Source organism: Colobus angolensis, unplaced genomic scaffold, assembly GCF_000951035.1.
Source record: "Colobus angolensis palliatus isolate OR3802 unplaced genomic scaffold, Cang.pa_1.0 Scaffold137, whole genome shotgun sequence".
Taxonomy (NCBI): domain Eukaryota; kingdom Metazoa; phylum Chordata; class Mammalia; order Primates; family Cercopithecidae; genus Colobus; species Colobus angolensis.
The window spans coordinates 8,931,762-8,952,719 of NW_012114455.1; the positions used below are offsets into that span (position 1 = coordinate 8,931,762).

At 44.1% G+C, this 20,958-nt stretch overlaps 2 protein-coding genes across 2 annotated transcripts in view; both read right to left on the bottom strand.

Moving 5' to 3' along the window:
- Nucleotides 1–20,958, bottom strand: part of OPCML (opioid binding protein/cell adhesion molecule-like) — a 1,158,639-nt gene that overhangs the window by 958,492 nt on the left and 179,189 nt on the right. The gene's annotated exons all lie outside the window — the stretch shown is intronic.
- On the bottom strand, nucleotides 256–8,737 carry LOC105506547 (putative uncharacterized protein DDB_G0290521). The gene is made up of 5 exons (XM_011934737.1): nucleotides 8,665–8,737; nucleotides 6,025–6,134; nucleotides 5,566–5,637; nucleotides 5,163–5,339; nucleotides 256–363 (listed from the first exon to the last, which is right to left on the bottom strand). Exons 1-5 carry the CDS (start codon nucleotides 8,735–8,737, stop codon nucleotides 256–258), a joined length of 540 nt encoding a protein of 179 aa, XP_011790127.1.

Here is a 20,958-nt window from a genome sequence, read left to right on the forward strand (position 1 = left end):
GGGATTTTCTTTCTGAAGATGAGGTGTGAGACAGGAAGAACACAGCCGTGCTTTCAGATCCCAGAGACGGGAATAGTGGGACACGCTAAGCCATCAGAAAAAAAAATATTTTGACTTATGTACAGAGCATATTTTCTTTAGAAGCTATCAGGGAGAAAGGGCAATCTTTCTACATGAAATGCCATTTCTTCAATATACCCTGGCCTCCTTTTAAAAATCAACTTTCCACTGAAACATTAGTGGACTGGACACACGTCAACGGTCTGTTCTGCTCAGCGTTGGAACAGATGTGAAGCAGCGAATACCATCGCGGGCTGCAGAGGAGCCCACAGCGTCTTCCTGTCCTTTTAATTCCACGACGGTCTGGATAGAAAAGCCAACCCTGCTGTTTTGATGGCTTAATTTCTTTTTCTCAGTCACTGTGGCAATGATGCTTCTAAAAGGGACAGCCCCCTTTTCTATGGAACCAACTGCATTGGAATTCTACTAAATGGCACTAAATGTCTTCGAAATCAAAAGAAGAATATAATTTAAGTGCCACTTGGATCTTCCCACAGTTTCTCTGTACCCACACGCTAGAACACTGCCTTGTGACAGGTCTATAGTTTAGGGTAACACACAGTGGGGAAAAAATGATCATTTTTCAACCATGTATTTCAAGAAATTGACAATTTTAATAGCATACTCTTAATGGAGAATCATCCAGACTTTCTTCCCCGCTTGAGGTTGAAAACATCAGTAGGATGTGAGAAAGCAAGGTATTTGCAAAGAAATTAGCATCTATCTTCCTCAAAGAAATGGAGATCCCAAGGTGAAGGCAGAATAATAGCATGGGGGTGTCACCGCCACCAAAATATGAGCTGAGTTTAGAGATCCCAAATGGGGATGGGAAGAAAATCACACGTTTCTCTCCGAACTATTGGTTTTACATGAAATAGCACATACTCTATATATAGTGTGTGGCCAAGAGTACTATTGTTTTACCTTAAGGAGAAGTAAGCAAATGAATGTAGATTAGATGAAAATTGTAAAACAAAAACATTTCTTTAATGACAGTTGAATGAGCACTTCCTATGTACTAGGCATACACACTTGATGACAGTAAGCTTCTTCTCTTTGGGAACTCACAACTCAGTGAAAATTTCCAATATATGTTCAATGCACACAGCACTATCTAGAAACTGTGTGGTGGCTCACATAGAGATATAAGGCATAGAGAGTTGGGCGGCAGGCCAATGCGGAAAGGTGGAAGGGCTGTGAATGCACATGAGGAAGGAGTAGGGTTTTAATGAAACTTCGTATGTCTCTATCTCCATAAAATTAAAATGGGTGTATATCTCTCAGGTCAATAGAAGGAATAACTTCCTGATAATGAAAGCTGTTTAAAGATGGACTGAGTTACAAAGCAGGACCACAAAATTGGCTTTCCTGTGATTTGCCATGGTTATTTTAGGAACAGCAAATGGCCTTTCAAAATCTTGTCAATATCTAGCTTTTGTGGTCTGGGGCTAAGTGTCATTAGGAGTGGAATGAGAAAAGTGTCTTCTATATTCTCTATCTCTCTCCTTTCTCACCTCCCATTCCCTTATCAAGTCACTACAATTGAGCTTTCAACTCCGTCCATTCCAACACAACTGCAGTTATCAAGGTCATCAATGACTCAATCTTACCAAATTGCCAAAAGTCATTTCATCTTCCCATTATATTTCTCTCTTCTCAGTAACAACAACAAGAAAAAAAAACCCAAAACATACTTGCCTCTCCATGCTTCTGGGACACTAAACTCTGTGCATTTACTTGCTTATTAATTGTTAGGTTGCTGCTACTGCCGGGTCACCTAAGCCTCTCCTTTTCTTTCTGACCTCTAAAAGAAGGGCTACCCCAGGATTCTAGCCTAGGTCTTCAAGTCTCCTGTTTGCACACTCTGTCCTAGGAGGTTCTCAAGAAATCCCATGGTTTTAAATGCCATTTGTATCCTGGTTATTTCCAAACCTGTATCCTTAGCCCAGTCCATTTTCCTGAACACAAAATTCATTCAAATGCACACTTGAATCCAACAGGCTTCTCACACTTCACACACACACACGCAAACACACGAGTGGAATTTCATGCCATGCCATACCCCCTTACACACACAGCTTTCAACCTTGAGATGTTTCAGTCTTAGCAAACGACACCACCATCCAACCAGCCGATTGAACCTAAAGCTAGCAAGCATCTTGACTTTTTCTGTTTTTCCCTTGTCTTAAATTCAATCCAAAGACCATCTCAACTCTTCATTTCCTGCTATTTTCATTGCTGTCACCACAGGTTTTGCAACTGTTTCTCAATTGGGTTATTGCCATAGCCTTCTAACTTACTTTCCTATGTATGCTCCTTCTCCCCTGTAATCAGTTCTTCAACTATTACCCAGGGTAATCTCAACACTTAAATCCAGACCATTTCACTCGAATGGCTAAAACCTTCAGGACTTACTATTACACTTAGAATAAACTTCAGGCTTCTGACCATGCCTACAATCCTTGGTTAATCTGGTTTATACCAATTTAAGGACCCTATTTCCTGAAGCTTTCCCGTTGTCACCATGTTTCCACCTAACTGGCCTTATTTCTCACCCCCCGAAGCAGGCAGCACTCGCTGCCATCCTTGCCTTTTGTACCTGACCTCCTGTTGGTCGGGAATGCTCTTTCCTGGATTATGAAGTAGTTGTTTTCTTCTCACACTAGCCCTCAGTGAGCCTTCTCTGAATGCCTGTGCTGAAGTACCTCCAACGCACCATCAGCAACTTTTCCTATCACTCCCCTATTTCATAGAAGAAATCTAAGTATGTATTTTGCATGATTATTACGTCTTTCACTTCAGTATAAAGGGAGACTCAGTAAGGATGTAAATAGGGAATCTTTTTGAGGATAAGGACTTATCTCTTTTATTTTTATATCCTTGTACTTACTACAGTGTGTGGTATAGTAGATGCTTAAAAACTGTTGAATGAATAAATGAACTAATGAACAAATGAATGAATGAGGTTTCTCTGAACATAAGAGGAATGACAGCTAGAGTAGTAAAAGTCACTATTTTCATTTCCGTTTCTAAAAGTAACATTTTTCAAGGGCTGAGACAACTTAACACTGAAGCACTAGACTTGGAATCAGCGGGTATAGGTTTAAATAAAATTTCGTGACCTTGGGACAACTGCAAACTCTTTGCGCTTCTGTTTCCTTATCTGTTAAATGAGACTAACAATTCTTACCATTACCATGGAGATAATGATAATTAAATTAGACAATAATTGCAAAGCCTCTTGCATACAATAGGTGCCCAATAAATGTCACAGTCATAGGCTGTATGTCTAAATATCTATTTCCATATTAAAATTTTTTCAAAGGTTAAAGATTTCATTATCTTCCTTAGAATCTGTCTCAGAATCACACCTATCCAAAGCATCCTTCCTTTGCACTGTAAGTCCCTATTTTGTTGTTGTTTGAGATAGAGTCTCACCCTATTGCCCAGCTTGGAGTGCAGTGGTGTGATCTCGGCTCACTGCAGCCTCCGTCTCCTGGGTTCGAGCAATTCTCTGGCCTCAGCCTCCTGAGTAGCTGGGACTACAGGCGTGCACCACCACACCTGGCTAATTCTTGTATTTTTAGTAGAGATGGGGTTTCACTGTGTTGGCCAGGCTGGTCTCAAACTCCTGACCTCAGGGGATCCACCTGCCTTGGCCTCCTAATGTGCTTGGATTACAGGCATGAGCCACCGTGCCCGGCCTATAAGCCCCTGTTTTGGCCAGTCGTCTTTAGGGATGAAGGGGAGCATCTGGCTTGACTGCATATTTTAACTGCTTGGTCTCCATGTCGATGGGGGCCACAGAGACAGATGATGGGGAAGGGAATCAATCTGTGCAAAGCCTCTGGTCCCTTCTCTCTAAGGAAATCAGTGAGCTCATTGTCATCTGCTCTGCCACCACTGTCTAACTGGTAAGATTCTCACTTGGCAGGCAGGAGCCTGCTCTCTGCTTCCAGCCACTCTGCCACCACGCCAGATTCTTCCTAGATTGACTTTATCCCAGAGCATCATGGGGATGTAAGCTTTTGGACCATGTAGATAAAACAAAATCAGAGGCTTTATGCCTGCTGTTCCATCAACTTTCCAGGGAGGAGCTCAGCTATATGAAGTTTACCCTTCCAGTGGGCACAGTGACTTAGATGACATCAAAAAAAGAAAAAATACATATCCCTTTTATCATATTTCTGTCCATTTATTTTAGGCTGTGGAAGCAGATTGTCTTTCTCTTTTCCCACATTTTTTTGCCTCTAGGACTGCTATTCTATCAAAGTAAGGTGTGAGCAAATCCTCTCTTTACTAAAGCCTAAAACCCATTTTTAAGTCTATCTCTGCTATGCTTTTCTAGTGTTCCAGATTTAAGTCTGCAGAATCAAAGGGCACGTATAAAAAACATAAGTAGCTATTTATGTCCTATTTTGTGCTGATGCCATTCACCAACTGGATAATGGTGGTGGTGGTGATGACATAATGATGTTGGTGGTGATGGTGATGGCGGGGTGATGATGATGCTGGTGGTTGTGGTGATTGGGTGGTGATAATTGTGATGGTGATGCTGATGCTGGTGGTGATGGCAGTGGGGGTGGTGATGTGGTGGTGATGGTGATGGCGGTAGTGGTGGTGGTAATAGTGGGAGTGGTGATGATAGTGCTAGTGGTAGTGATGGTGGTGATGGTAATGCTGACGGTGATGGTGGTGATGATATTGATGATGCTGGTGGTGGTGGTGATGTTGATGATGATGCTGGTGGTGGTGGTGATGGTGGTAGTCATAGTGATGGTGGTAATGATAGTGATGGTGGTGACAGTGATGGTCATGGTGATGGTAGTGGTGTTAGTGGTGGTGGTAGTGATGATGGTGGTGGTGATGACACTGGTAGTGGTGATGGTGGTGATAATGGTGATAGTGATGGTGGTGGTGGTAGTGGTGATAGTGATGGTAGCAGTGCTGGTGGTGGTGATGATGGTGGCGGTAGTGGTGGTGATAGTGATGATGGTGGTGGTGGTTGTGATAGTGATGATGGTAGTGGTAGTGGTGGTGATGACGATGGTGGAGGTAGCAGTGGTGATAGTGATGATGGTGCTGGTGGTGGTGATACTGACGGTGGCGGTAGTGGTGGTGATAGTGACGATGGTGGTGATGATGGTGGCGGTAGTGGTGGTGATAGTGATGATGGTGGTGATGATGGTGGCCGTAGTGGTGGTGATAGTGATGATGGTGCTGGTGGTAGTGATGCTGATGTGGTGGTGATAGTGATGATGGTGCTGGTGGTAGTGATGCTGATAGTGGTGGTAGTGGTGGTGATAGTGATGATGGTGGTGATGATGGTGGCTGTAGTGGTGGTGATAGTGATGATGGTGGTGGTGGTGGTGCTGGTGCTGATGGTAGTGATAGTGGTGGTGATGACAATGGTGGTGGTAGCGGTGGTGATAGTGATGATGGTGCTGGTGGTAGTGATGCTGATGGTGGTGGTGGTGGTGATAGTGATGATGATAGTGGTAGTGGTGGTGATGACGATGGTGGCGGTAGTGGTGGTAGTGGTGATGATGGTGCTGGTGGTGGTGATGCTGATGGTGGTGGTGGTGGTGATAGTGATGATGATAGTGGTAGTGGTGATGACGATGGTGGTGGTGGCAGTGGTGATAGTGATGATGGTGATGGTGGTGGTGGTGGTGGTGATAGTGATGATGATAGTGGTAGTGGTGGTGGTGATGATGGTGCTGGTGGTGGTGATGCTGATGGTGGCGGTGGTGGTGATAGCGATGATGATAGGGGTAGTGGTGGTGATGATGATGGTGGTGGTAGCAGTGGTGATAGTGATGATGGTGATGGTGGTGGTGATGATGACAGTGCTGGTGGTGGTGATAGTGATGATGGTAGTGATAGTGGTGGCGCTAGTGGTGGTGGTGATGATGGTGGTGGTGGTGGTGATAGTGATGGTGGTGGTGGTAGTGGTGGTGATGACGATGGTGGAGGTAGCAGTGGTGATAGTGATGATGGTGCTGGTGGTGGTGATGCTGATGGTGGTGGTAGTGGTGGTGATAGTGATGATGATGGTGGTGGTGGTGGTGATGCTGATGGTAGTGGTGGTGGTAATGATGATGGTGGTGGTAGTGGTGGTGATGATGATTAAAGGAAGAAGAAAAATAACAATCAATGCATACTGAATGCTTACTATAAAATGTTATCTTTACCACAACCCTATAAAGGAGATATTATCCCCATTACACAGATTCAATACAGAGGCAGAGAGAAGTTCTGTAACTTGCTTAACTAGCAGGTGGTGAGATTTCAATCCAAGTGGTCTAACTCCAGAATTTTATTAATCAACAGATTATTTTAACTTTGGTACCTCTACTTTCCCATTTAGTAACTTCGAGTAACAACAGCTGTCATCTCTCGTTTGCAGTATTTTCTGTGTACTCAATATTCTGTGTGTTATGAGAGAAAGACGCTTAGTAAGTAGTGAAAAGTTATTTGATTTCAACATATTCTTTTAAATCCAGGATCAGTGGTTGCAAAGTAACACAGCATGCATATTTACAGAAGGAAAGGTATTCAGTTCAAGAAATTGGCTTTTCAAATGCCTTAGCAATAAAAATGACATTACATGCCTACAGAATGTGAAATTGTAGAAAGATAAGTTCTCCTCAAATAAGTTGTAAAAAAAGTAGATAAACTTTTAGGCATCTGTAAAGAAAACTGAAAACAATCCCAAGTGAGGTTAGAGAGGACAAGGATGGAATAAAAAGAAAATGACTAGCTACTAGGTGCACAAATGTCTTACTAATCTCTTGATTCCATTTACCTATAAGAAAAAGGTCATAAGGTTTACCCTGCCTAACAAAGGTAATATGTGTTTAATACAAGGTTAAAGGCTTTCACTTAACTGACTAAGAGGAGAGTTCTACAAATTTGAAGTCGATGCCAAAGACTTTCCAAATTAAGTCTAATAGCAGCTGCCCACATGGAATAGCTTTGGAAGCCTCAGTCCATTTTCTAATTGACCAAACAAAATGAGGTCTCTGTTGCAGCTCATCCTTCTAGCACTTCCTGTTTCTCAGTTCCAAGGTAACTGTTAATGGAATTAACCAATTTTCACAACATGTCCTGAGGCATAATACAAGTCTATAGGGCAAAAAGCTGAGAGCAGTGACTTAAGAATCAGAGATCCAGGATTGTTCATTTAAGTCATCTATGAACTAAATCTGTGGCCACAAATGAGAGTTACAGAAAAAGAGATTTGGAAAAAAAAAAAAAATTCTATGTCATTTAGAGCAAAACTAGCACTTAACAGATACAGGGCTGTGATTTTGGGGAAGTATTTAGCATAAGAACTTCTACTATGTAGGTGGCACAGCTGGGCCCTGAAGGTGGGTCCTCCTAATCCTCAGCCCGGTGCCCTTCCTACTGCACTGCATGATTTCCATCATCACTTCAGCTCTAGGAGTCCAAGAAATAATTCCAGTGGTTCAATCTGCCATCCTAAAACCAACATGGCAGCTGATATAGGGGTCTTAAGTGGGTACCTCTCAGTCATTGAAAATAGATTTTAGTCAAATCCAGAATAGGTCCCTAAAGGTTACAGAAATATGCAATTGTAGCAAGCGAGGTCTACAGTTCACAGGGTCTCTGCGCAGATGGGACCATGTTCCTAACGGCCATGCTAATCAGTTCCTTTGTCTGGTACCATTAGAAGGACCGAGCGATTTAAATAGAGTGGGCATTCAGAATAACCTTGTACCTTTCCAGCAAGTAGAGAAAAATCTCTAAAGGCTTCAAGACGTTGGTGAGAGGAGGGGTTGAATTGTAGAAGCAGGCAAAAAATAAGTAATTAAGAATGACAGAAAATAATTTCTTCTGGAATCTCTCTTCCCACTGCTATCTTAAAAGTGTTTTATAGCATGATTCTTTAGGCAGCTATCTCTACCTCTCTCACCACCACTAAATTTACATTATTAAAAAATATAATCAGAGGACTTTAAAGTGCCAAGTTGGAACATAGAACTAACATCCGATTATAGGTGAAGGGTGTTTTCTATTTTATGGTTATGTTCCGCAGTTTATGCCCTGAGCTGCCAAGTTTCCGAATCTAACAAATAGTTTTGTTGCAACAATTTTCTATTGCACATTTAAATAGAAGAAATGAACTGGAGTTCCTTCTCACTATTGCCTCTCCACAATCGGGGTTAGACCTGCCTCTCTATTTCTCTGACCGTGTGAGAAATTAGGAGCCAGAGGGTTGTCAGGTGCCTTGTCACCATGTGGACAGAGGATCCATCAGCTCTTGCTCTCCCTCTATTGCTTTTTCCTTGTTTAACTCGAGCCAATTAAGCCCTGTACTATCATTAATTGTCAAACTAGCACTTTTAGACTTGAGAAAACCCATCTGGCAATCACCTATAAATTAGCCTTCAGCCCCTCTAAATAGCTTTAATTAAAGTGACGGCTGGCATGGAACCTGTCCAGGTTTTGTTTGTGGTTACAAATTCACAGTGTCACAGGTGTGGCAGGAACAGGACATATATTAATTCTGGAACCTCAGGGTCTCATCCAGGTCAGGTTCAGATTTTTTAAAAATGCGTGTCCGTGCAAACCACTCACTGGACAGGCTTAGCTGACAGTTTATCTCCAAGGACTTTTCTGCAGAAGGAATCAAGACAAACTTTCTTGTCATCTTAGAAGCTGGCCCTTTCAAAATTAGACAACTAACTAATCCCACTCAAGACCAAGGGCACCCTATGTCCACACAGAGATGTACTGAGAAAGTAGGTTATATACTTGAATTGTGATTCAACAGTTTGCCGTAGGACACAGATAGAAACTCATGGCCACTTCTTGCAGGGCTCCTAGAACCAGCTCAGACTGGAGACCCTAAAAAATAACTGTTATGTATTCTACACTACCCCAGGCATGGTCATTGTCAGGAAACAACCGTCTCAGGTGGATCACTTAAGAGAGTGTAGCCTAATAAGTAAGAGGCATGGACATACACTTTGACCACGGTTCAAACCTCATTCTCCTTCTTAGTAGCTGCCCAACTCTGGGAAAGACACTTAACTTTACGTAGTTAATAACCCATGTCTCCCTAGGGTTGTGCTGAGAATTAACAGAAGTAATATGTGGAAAGTACATGGCACCATGTTTGACATAAACACGTGGATGATAAGCTACAGCTCTGTAAAAAGGGCACATGATGGGAAAGCATTTATCTGCAGCAGCTCTTGGCAACAGCTCACAAGTGGGCTTAAAGACACTGCTGAATCTGCTACCAAATCTTCAGAGTACCATCTTATCACTCCTTTTTAATCTAATCTTCCCAAATCTCATCCTTTAATTTTTTGACAAGAAAATCAAGAATATCCAATGAGCACTCATAGTGCTTCAAAAAATAATAAAAATGTGTCCACACCCTAAATTACCTGCTATGATGACTCTGAGGAAGAACTTTCCTCCTCCTTTTCAAAGGTTAAAGATTCTGCTCTGAAGTCCACATTTTCCTGTCTTCTCTAGGATTGATCTTCTCATCAAGTCTAGTGAGTGCTTAGCATCTTCTTTGTACTTACTCCTTTCCTGCCAGACTACAAGCACATTCAAATCCCTTCAAAACAACCATCGTAACTACACTAAGAGCCTTGCCTTTATGTTCTCTCCACTCTCCATTGTCCCCTGCCAACCTCCTGGGGAAGTCATCCACACCCATGACTTCCCTTCCTCAGGCTAACCCCACTGCACACCATCAACAGTCCAGTGTGAGGGCTCGGCCAGTCCTTCCCTAACCTTTCTGATCTCAGCTAACAGCAATATCATCTTCATAGTTAGCCCATGTGGAAACATTGTACTTTCCTTTCTTCATTTTCCAATGGGTGAATCGAATGAGTGAACAATGAAGTGATGAAAATGTTTATCATTTAATCTATCTCTGTACTCCACAACATGCTCTATTTTCCAGATCTCTTTATTACACTGTCTTGTTATCACCTGTCCTGTTGGTTTTGTTTCCTCTAGTGAACTGTAAGTTCCAGGAGGGCAGGGATTCTATTTTTTATTCACAGTACTTATGGTGGGCTCTGACTAGATACTTGATAACATAAAACTAACATCTCAGCAACCAAAGTATGCCATGATCTTCACTTCAACTACTGCCATGACATAGGGCTTCATCATCACATCTGTGCTATTGGACAAGCCAATTATTTATTCATCATATTTAGATGATTCATTTGCCAATATAAATGAAAATTTGAGAACGATAACCAGCGGAAGATCTAAGAGGATTTATCCACTAAAAGTCTTTTTATTTGCTCATTTTTACTCATTCATTCATTTCTGTATCTGTTCCACAAAACTATGTGAACCCAGTGTGTAAATGTGTGTACCTGGCACTACTGAAATGTGAAGATAAACCCAATGAACACGGATCCCAAGATGTTTACAATCCCACTAGAAAAAGAGAAACAGGAACTAAAGTCTATTGAATATTCACAATGTGCCAGGCACTGTGCTAGGAACTTAACATCAATTTTCTTGTATAATTTGCCCATCGGGATGGGTTATCCACACCAGAAAACTGAATCTCCAGGAAGGGAAATGTATTTTTTGAAAGCACATAATTAGAAGTTAGCAGAGCAGAGATTGTATTTTATCTATGGCCAACTCCGTAACCTCTTTTCTTCCTACTACATCACACAAGGACCTAATAATTCTAATTATTCCTACATAATTCTGACAGAGGAACCATGAAGTTCTCACGTGAGATTCCATGCCATTCCTTCACCTGCAAAGGATGCAAATGCAAGGGCCCACGATGCCCACAGGGGAATGAAGGAAGCTCCCTCCTCCGGACTGAAGCCACAGCAAGCTCAGACAGCTTTGGAGACAAGAGACAGAGAGGCTCCGCTTCTGGGAGCACAGGATTTTGACAGGAATTGTGGATAATACACAGGTAGGATGCTTTCAGTAAAGGCTGACAGAGATGAAGGAAGGAAGCGGGGAAGGAGGTGAGAAAGAGAAGGCAAGAAGGGAGGAGGGAAGAAGGGGGAGACAGGCAACTTATGTTGTTTAATTCTGATTCATAAAATCTGTCTAACCTGTGTGTCTCTGTCTCCTTATCCATTGTGTTTACCTTCCCCACGGCCACGAGGGGAATATTTAGGAACACAGATGTTGGAGTCAGGCTCGCCCGGGTTCACATATCAGCTCCAGCTCTTAGGCAGTTTGGCTAAGTAACTAAACACCTCTCCACTCACGTTTCCTCCTCTTGGAAGTGGAGACCACAATAGTCACACACAATAGATGCTCTGAGGGCTACGGTGAAGGGCAAATTGTTCTCCGCAGGATCTGTGACACTGGAAATGCTCAAAGGCCTGTGGCCTGACAGTCCTACCCGCCAGGCTGCAGGGCTGCCCACGGTCTTGCAGTTCGCGCTCTGGTTGGGTGACTCCCTTCCACACGGCTGTCCTGGGTCCCCAGCCCCAAAGGGACACTTCCTATGACCCCCCACTTGTTGCAAAGGCCGGGGCCTTCGGCCTCCCACCGTTTGACCAAGCTGGCGGTGCCCGTGAAATTTCCCAGGCCTATGGTCTCACCTCAGCCTGAAAGTGCGGGGAGTTTCCTGAGCCAGATGCTGCCTGAGTGACGGTTATTCAGCAGACGAGCCCTTTGGGGTGAAGCCCAGCATGGAGGAGGTTTCTGGGGGCGCAGTGCTCGCTGGCTGCCTGGAACCAAGGGTGATGCCGCCCGCCTTCCGCACAGAGCAGGAAGAAGAGGAAGGCTGGGCCGGCCCAGGGTCGGGGTCACTGTGCGACCCCGGCGGGAGGGCACTCCCTCCAGGTTCTGGCGGTATCCATCAGCACACCACCAATGCGGCCTTGCAGACAAAATGCACCTGCGCTGTGGGAGGGCGAGCAAGCGGTTCGCCCGCCGCCCATTAGTGCACCCGTGTCCTGGAACGCAGACAGTTCTGGGGTGACTGTAGCTCTTCCTGGGCACAGACATCTCCCGCCCCTATAAGCGCCTAGAGAGCCACACCGCGCCCCAAGCACCCCTGCAAGCCCGCAGCCCCTCCCAAGGCCTGGCATAGTCGCTCACAGGTGCACTTTGCTCATCCTGCCTGCCTCCGCAGTTGCCGAAATGAGTGCTGCACTAACGAGCTCAGTATGCGGGACAGCAGCGCCGGCCCTAGCTCTCCACGAAAGCGTGGAGCTCTGTGAAATGATCCGACACACCATTGCAGTGCAGAGGCTTGTAGAGGGACAGAGCAACCACCATACCTCTATCCGAGGAACTGGCCAAGGCATGCGGCACCTGCAAGCTGGAGAACACGGTGTCCTTCCCCCTGTGCTCCACTGAGCAGGGGAGGAGGTTGGGGCTGCGGGCATTGTTCCTGGAGCTGCGCCCTGAGCTCAGCGTCTAATTACTGCTAAGTGAATTTTCCTTCCACCGGTCACAGGTGCTTCCCTTATAGGTAGAGCCCAGGTGGTGTGACTTGGGATTCTGAAAAGGAGATTCGCGGAAAGAAGGGGTGGGTGGTGTGAAGAGTGAACAAGAAACATGCTGGACTCAGGAAGCCGACCGGCCGCGGTGAAATGGAGACTCGGGCGCACAGGCCGCGGGGCTGCAAGGCGCAAGCTGCAGGCTGGCTGGGCTCTGGAAAGGTGCCCAGGAGGTGCCTTTCCTCCTGGGCGGTATCTCCTCCCTTCCCGCCTCCCCTCGGACAGGACCAGGAGACCATCCATCACCCAGGGAGCAATGCAGCTGTGCTTAGGCCTCCGGGGAAGTGAACTGTTCCCTTGATGTCCTACAAACAGGATTATTCACTCGGAAAAACAGAAGCTTGTCAAGCTGCCACAATCACAAGGGAAGATTCCATTTCCCTCTGATGGAGATAAATGGAACGGGAGACGTGGGGCTGAAGAGCGGGGGCTGGCTGAAGGGAATGAGGTGAGAAACATCTTGGGTGGAAATGATATTAGTCACAAATGTTAACCTTGCCTTAGGCTGGGAATCCAGAATTGAGAAATAAACTCCACCAAGATGGAAGGATAAGAGGAGATCCGTTCCAAACTCCCACAGGCCCCGCGGTGGGAAATCAACAGTGCCCCACGTCCTAATCCCATCACCTACCTTCTGCCCGCCCGGAGGTGTCCACAGTCAAAGCCATTTCTCCTTTTAACAAGGACAGAGGGTGGTGATGTCTGCAATAGCTCTGTGCCCTAAAGGTGCTCCGAAGGGGATGCAGAGAAACCAGCGTGCTCTCTTGTTTTCACATGGGACTACATTTCCATAGGGCAACTTAGTTAGATTCCCAGGACACTGCGTGGGGCCAGCCAGGTACCACAAAATGGGCAATACCCTGCCCCATGGAAGGACCATTCAAGGGAGGGATTGGGCTGTCAAGTGGCTGGTGGGGAAATCTGCACGTTATGATTTCTCCAGGACTGAGGGAGGACAGCAAATGCCCAGGGACTACTAGAAACCCCATCATGTCACTGAGCACAGGGTTCCACTTTGCTACTAATGGATGAAACCAGATAGTGCTTCCTAGGCGTGCTGTAGGAAGCTTCCTGGGCCGAACAGAATATGATCATGGAAACGAGTCTTCACCAAGGTAGGACAGAGGGCCGAGGTTTGGGGTGCGCTAGATGGCATCGTGGTGAGTCTTCTCTCTTTCAGTAGTTCCAGACGTGACCAAGCCTACCTTGTTTAGAATAAATTCTCCTTATGTGAGAAAATGGGATACCCCCCAGCAAAAAAAACACATGAATTATGGGCTGGTCTCCTCTCTGCCTCTTTAATACTACTTAAAAGCAGTGCCTTTGGCTATTACTATAATAGAGATGTCCATTAGAGCCATTTTCTCCTTTCAAGATGCTGTCGGGATGGGGAGGTGCACAGGCACAGTCTTTCCCTATGCAGGTGTGTTCTCGCACCTGCATGGAAAGCAACACCTCAAGCAGGTGAACTGAGAAAGGAGGTATGGCAGGGTCAAAGGGCAGGAAGAAAAGAAATCCCCCTCCCACCCTGCATGACCATGACCCACAAAGGTCAGCGGGGCTCTAGGAAGCTGTGTCCTGAGCTGAGCAAAAGAGGAGGCACTCTCTATTTCTTTGTAGGGAGAGAAGACTTTCAGGTCGCTTGTCTCTGTTGGTTTAGCATGGTACCCAAGAACCTACTCAGGCTGACCTCAAACGTATACTCCAATCTCACCTCCACCCCACTTTCTGCTGGCCACAGAAGCTCGAAGCTCGAAGCTCGCAGTGACTTAGCCCCTGATACTGCACAGCGCATTTGTTTTTATGCACAGGTGCCTCTGCTAAGAGGGCCTCCCATGCCTACTCCTCCCATTTCTCAGACCAGTCAGTGTTTATCATCCGGTAAGTCCCAGTTCCAACATTCCCTTTTCTAAAATGTTGTTATTGATTTCCCTCAGTTACTCAGTGCCTACCTCTGTTTGTAAACAGCAGTCCTTTGTAAAAAGCAAGTATGATTATCAAATTCTAGTTCAGTCACTTAAAGGTATATTCCTACATGCATGCACTTGTGCATGTACAAACCACCTGTACTACCAGCAGTCACAGAATGAACCTTTACTAAATTCTTGCTGATGAAGTAGATAGTAATCTTTTCTTTTCCCAGATAAAAGAGCCCACATGAAACTGCTAACACACATTAACAAAGCAGTAGTAGAGGTGGGAGCCCTGCTCTGATCTCTTTGACTTCAAATATTTTCTATTGTTCTAATTAGACTGTGAGCCCTTAAAAGACAGAAATTAATCAGGTCAGTGGAAAGCAAAGAGACTCTGGACTTAGATCTGGTTGCAAATTTCAGTTCTTACAGTGATTGCATGATTATGGAGAAATTACTTAGCCTCGGACTGGGCCTCAGTTTTCCCATCTGTAAAAAGGTAAAACAAGAAAAACTACTCATTTCACAATATTATTTTAAGCATCAAATGGAAGTTTGTATGTCATGTACTGAAAAACAAACAGAATGTGAACGCCAGCCCTTGTTTTTATCTTTATTCTCCCAATTCTTAGAATAATGCCTGGCACTTAGTGAGAACTCTGAATTTTTTCAAAATGAATACATTTTTTTAAAAAGAGGACTCGACCCCCTAACAGATGAACACGGGTGGCAGAGAGCTTGTGGGGGTTGTGTGGTGAGGGGCTTGGTGAACCTTGTTTATAGTAGATAGAACTAATAAAATTGAGACTAAGTTGCTGTGATTCCAACTCTTTAGTCACAACTTTTTCAAATATTTGATTTTGGTAGATTTTCACATGATCTGACTTTTTCCTTTTCTCCTTTTCATCAACATGACTCTCTCCACTGCTGCCTCTCTCTCTCTCTCTCTCTCTCCCTCTCTCTCTCTCTCTCCCCCTCCCTCCCTCTTTCACACACACACACACACACACACACACATATAGCCATTCTGCCCCTGGGAACCACTGCTGTGCAATGCTGACCACATCCAGACGTGCAGTCAGCAGAGTTACACAGGCCTGCATAGTCTCTTGGAGACCACATTGAGTCGCACCAGGCAGCTGCTAGAAGTGCTTCAGAATGAAAGTAACAGTTCATTGTCTTCATTTGGAATGCTATTACAGCACACCATAGGCTCGGTGACTTAACAACAAACTTGCATTTCTCACAATTCTGGAGGCTGGAAGTCCAAGATCAAGGCACTGGCACATGTGGTGTCTGATGAAGGACTGTTTCTGGTTTGCAGATAGTCATTTTCTCATTATTGTCCTCACATGGCTGAGAGAAAAACCACCGTTCTCACGTATCTCCTTATTATATAAGGTGCTAATCCCACCCATGAGAGCCCCGCTCTCATGATCTAATTACCTCCCAAAGGCCCCACCTCCAAATACCATCCTACTGAAGGTTAGGATTTCAACATGGGAACAGGGAGGGACAGACATGCAGTCCATGCCTCATGTATGGTAAATAAATAGAGATTGATTCCTCCCCTAGAAGAACATGAAGGCTGGGGACATAAAGGCGTTAGTGTTGAGATATTCAAGGATGCCACCTGCTGTCTAAAGTCTGCTTTCCAGCTTCCTACCCTCAGTGTGAAGGCATTCGTGTTCATGCTAGTCACCTCTTGGTCATAAGATGGCTGCTGACAAAAAGAGAAAAGTGCAATCCTAGCAATAACTGAGTTTTTCATGGGTTATGAAAAAGCTCTCTTGGAATTCAACTTCTACTTACATCCCAATGGCAAAAAATAGGCTACGTGGCCATCCACAGCTGCAAAGGATGCTGGGAAATCAGGGAACATGGTCGGTTCTTGGGATGGGGCACCTGCTACCCCAAACAATGGGTCCTCTTAGCAAGGAAGGAAGGAAGGATATTGTGGGCTACTGGCAACGCCTTCCACACCCCAAGTTTTCTCTTCCTTTCATTTTACCTTTTAGTTAGAGAGGGCTGTTCCCTAAAGCACACAGCCTAATGGCCAGAGAAATACGTTACCACCTCCTTCCTCTTTTCCTTCTCAACAAATGTTTCGCCATACAGATTATTGGCAGGAGTGGGGGAAAAGTGTAAATCAGGTCACGAATACAAATCCTGCTGCAAGAGTCTGATGATCCCGTGAGCTCCGCCTGCCAGGTTTATTGAAGGCATGGGAGGTGAGTGGGTCACCGACGTGAGGCTGCATGACTTAGTGCCTTCAGCGGCGAGTGTCAGCAATTCTTTTCAGGGGATCAGGAAAAAGAAGGCAAGTATGGCCCGAGCTAAAGCTGAACTCTTCACCCCTTCCCTACGGGGAAGAACAGAGCTCATTGTGTCTGGGAACATGATAAAAAGTGTCAAAACAAAGGCTGGAATTATACTGAGCTGGGGCTTGAAGTCGGGAAGGAAGACAGCAGTTTTATTCCTCTTCCCTGGATCTCCAAAACCATCCCTGCATGATGGGGAGAAGAAGACAGAAGCCAAAGGGGTGGAAGGATGCAGAAATGTCATACCGAGGAATTAATCTCGGAAAAAAAAAAAAAATACCCAGGTCTCTACTTCTTAGCATTAGCATCAACATATTTTGCTCTCTTGTTTGTGATATTTAGCTTCCAAAGCAATTTAATATTGAGATTACTTAGTCCTCAGAGCGTTCACATGTAAGAGCTACCTATTTAAGAGATGAGTGTAAAACTATGATTCTGTCCAAGATACCATCCAGCCACACTTTGATGCCTAACACTCAGGAGGCACCAATGGAAGGCACAGAGGAGCAGGGAGGTGGACACCCAGTGGGACAACCTGAGCTTTCACCCTTCACTCACCCCTCATGTCTTCTCCCCACCCAATCGTCGAACGCACTTTCTTTCTTTCTTTTGTTTTTGAGATGGAGTCTCACTCTGTCGCCAGGCTGGAGCACAGTGGTGCGGTGTCTCAGCTCACTGCAACCTCTGACTCCCTGGTTCAAGTGATTCTCCTGCCTCAGCCCCCTGAGTAGCTGGGATTACAGGCACGCACCACCACACCCAGCTAACTTTTGTATTTTTAGTAGAGATGGAATTTCACCATGTTGGACAGGATGGTCTCGATCTCCTGACCTCATGATCTGCCCACCTCAGCCTCCCAAAGTGCTGGGATTACAAGTGTGAGCCACCGCGCCCGGCTGGAATGCAGGAGTCAGGCTCTTCAGGTCGCTAAAGATATGGCTGAATGTTACTCTTCCCCCTGCTCCAACCCCCATCTACAACCATCCTCACTTCATCAAGGGAGACTGAGGGAAGAAATGGTTCTTTAATGACTCCACTGTGTAAATGGAAAGAAAAAATGGTCCCCAGAATCAGATCTGCATGTACTTTTGGCTCTTTGAAGATGGCACCACTTTCAACGGCTAGTGTAAAGACACACCATTAAAATTTGACATCTTTACTCATTCAGTTTACCTTTGCCAAAAGCCATAGATGCACAATCAGGGCTTTTCGAGTAAAGTAGTGCTTTGGAGGAGGGTGGCACAGTTAAGAGTGGTTCCAATTTAGCATCTAATAATAGCTCAATTAAGTCACAAATGCCATCTGTTTCTACTTGAGGAGTTTTACAGAAGTCAAAGACTAGTTATTTTCTTTTCCTTTTCTTTTAGCTTGTACGTTCTGGCCCTTCCTCCACCACCCTCACAAACACCCACAGATAACTTGCTTCAGGGGGAGCAACCTCTGATCCCATTTAGTACCCCATTAGCCACTTCTCCAGTAGCAGCCCAGCATCTGAACACAAAGCAGAATGTTGGGTGCAATGTGGGTCGGTTTCCTGACTCAGCATGAGACTTGGCAGTGCCTGCAAACTGGTCTCCCTGGCCAGCTACAAAGATGGGAAATTACATTCCTTGTTTCTCATCTCCTCCCAAAGGCTAGGTAAAAATCGATGTAAAGAATTTAGGCAGTCCTTGGAGGAATATGCCCTGCCAGAGATGGTTATTACAATTTCTGTGGTGTTGCTGCAGGTAGGGAAGCAATGTGAAAAATCCTCACACTTTCACTTCCTTTGGTTCTTGTTAGTCCAATGTGAAAGTGAAAGGGAGGGGGAGAGGGAAAGGTAGAAGGAGGAAGAGAGGGAGGAAGAGGGGAAGAATATAGAGAAGGAAAAGATGAGGGACGGGGGAAAGAAGAAGAGGAGGGAGGAGAAGGGAGAGGGAGAGGAGGGAAGGCAGATGAAGAGAGGGAGGGGAGGGAGAGGGCGAGGCAGTATTTGTTTGTTAGATAAGGGTGTTGGGGGACCACAGCAGAGGAGAAGATGAGGGTGAGGAATTAAGACCAACCATTAAGGTCACAGTGTACCTAGCATGATAATGGCATAAAAGGATCTGTCGCTGGGCTACTTTGGTCCAAGGTCAGTGTGTCGTGTCCTTATCTCTGCAAGCCTACAAGAGAATAAAAGAAGAACAGGTCCTTGGAGAGTTTACCAACCACCTTAAACAGTTTGAGGCCAACTATGAAGGGAAAACACATTTACTCTACTTATGAGAACACCACAGAGCTTCTTGCTAGACTTTTTGTCTTTTTTATCTACATGTTCCCATGAATATCCTATTTCTATCAAAACTAGTTATTTTATTCCCCTCATTTTTAAAAATCCAGAACTATCTGATATTCATTGAGGAAACTCATTCACCAAATAAGAAAGCATTAGTGAGGCCTCCACATTGGATAGGAGCCATCCTTTTGGGATGAGGCTCTTCCTACCCAGTGTGGTATTCAGCCAGGCAGAGTCAAGGTCTGCATCCAAAACACTCAGGATTTTGTCCTAGATATTTGATTCCTCACTTGACTTCTCTGTATCTGATAAACATAGCTATACAATTAAATGAATTTAAAACCATTATAAGAAGTTTTTTAAATTTTCAAAAGAAGAATAATACTAAAAATCAAAGGCATTCTTCATGATAGGCAGAATGCCAGGAAATCCCATCTAGAAACATGCAAACCAACCAGATTTGGTGCAACCAAGTCTCGAGTAATTGGAAAAGCTAAGTGAACTCCAAGGGCGTTAGTTTGCCCTCTTATTTCCAAGAGAAAAACATGGGCCCTGGCTTAGCTTGTAATGAATGTAATAATTTGTTATGCAATAACTTAAATGGATTATCATGTTATGCATAGAAATCTCTCATCCTTGGAAGAAATACTTAGGATTAAATACAAATGAGAAAAGTATTACTAAACACTTAATATTAAGCCAATCATTAAACTCTTAGTAGGCAGTTCTAAAATGAATATCATCCTCAAACTTGACAATGTAGAAAAGCTCCCCAAAAGAAATTTCCAAAAGCAAGAAAGACCAAGTTATTAGCCTTATTGAGACACGCTGTAGAGAAGGAAAGCTTTTAAACAGGGTAAGAGTGGTAGCAGTAAATAATCTAATCAAAACACAGAGCCAATTGGCATATCTGCACTTTCTAACTACACACATTGTATTTCACCATGACATAAGATATTGTCACAAAGTACAGGAGTCATGAGCTGTGTGGAACAATACCATACATCATTCCACAACTCCATGCTACACATTCCACATTTCATGGGCTTGAAAAGAATTCCCAGCTCTGCACCATTCACCATACACACATACACACACATACTCACACACATACCCACACACACCATTATCAATTTCTTAAGCTTTCTAGTATAGTAAATAAAACAACAATACAAGGTAAAGAATGTGCATTCACACTGACATGGTTGTATGGTATATAGGTTGGCTGTTCCTTATTGGAAATGCTTGGGACCAGAAATGTTTTTAATTTTGGATTTTTGGGGATTTTAGAACATTTGCTTATACCTAATGTTATATCTTGGGGGATGGAATTGAAGTCTGAATACAAAATTCATTTAAATTCCATATATACCTTTTACACATAGCCTGAAGATAAATTTATACAATATTGTAAATGATTTTGCACATGAAACAAAGTTTTGACTGCATTTTGACTGAGACCCATTACATCACGTCAGGTATGAAATTTTTGACTTGTGGCATCATGCCAATGCTCAATAAGCTTGGATTTTTGGATTAGGAATGCTCAGCCTATATTAAGTAAGGAGCATTAAAGTTATTGAAAAGACTACAGTTAAGCACTACCTTCAGTATTCACTAGCACTACGATCTCAGGCATACTGCAGTTGTGGAATAAATTAAAGAACATTGGCTTTAAAGCCCAAGTCTGGAGTTTAAATCGTCTATCAAGCAGTCACCCAAAAACTCTTAGATCTGATAAATAAATTCAGTAAAGTTGCAGGCTGTAAAATCAATATACAAAAATCAGCAGCATTTCTATACATCAATAATGAATTAGCCTAGATAGAAAAAAGGAAGGCTATCCCATTTACAATAGCTCAAAAAAAAAAAAAAAGGAAAAAAATCTAGGAATAAATTTAACCAAGGAGGTG

Excerpts from the sequence above, each read along its gene's own strand:
- LOC105506547 (XM_011934737.1), bottom strand. The coding sequence starts at position 8,737 with ATGACAAGAAAGTTTGTCTTGATTCCTTCTGCAGAAAAGTCCTTGGAG. Across the intron at positions 6,135-8,664 it reads CTGTCAGCTAAGCCTGTCCA|CATCACCACCACCACCACCA; the intron begins GTGAGTGGTTTG and ends CACTACCATCAG. Across the intron at positions 364-5,162 it reads TCACCACCACTACCGCCACC|ACCGTCGTGGAATTAAAAGG; the intron begins GTCAGTATCACC and ends TTTTCTATCCAG.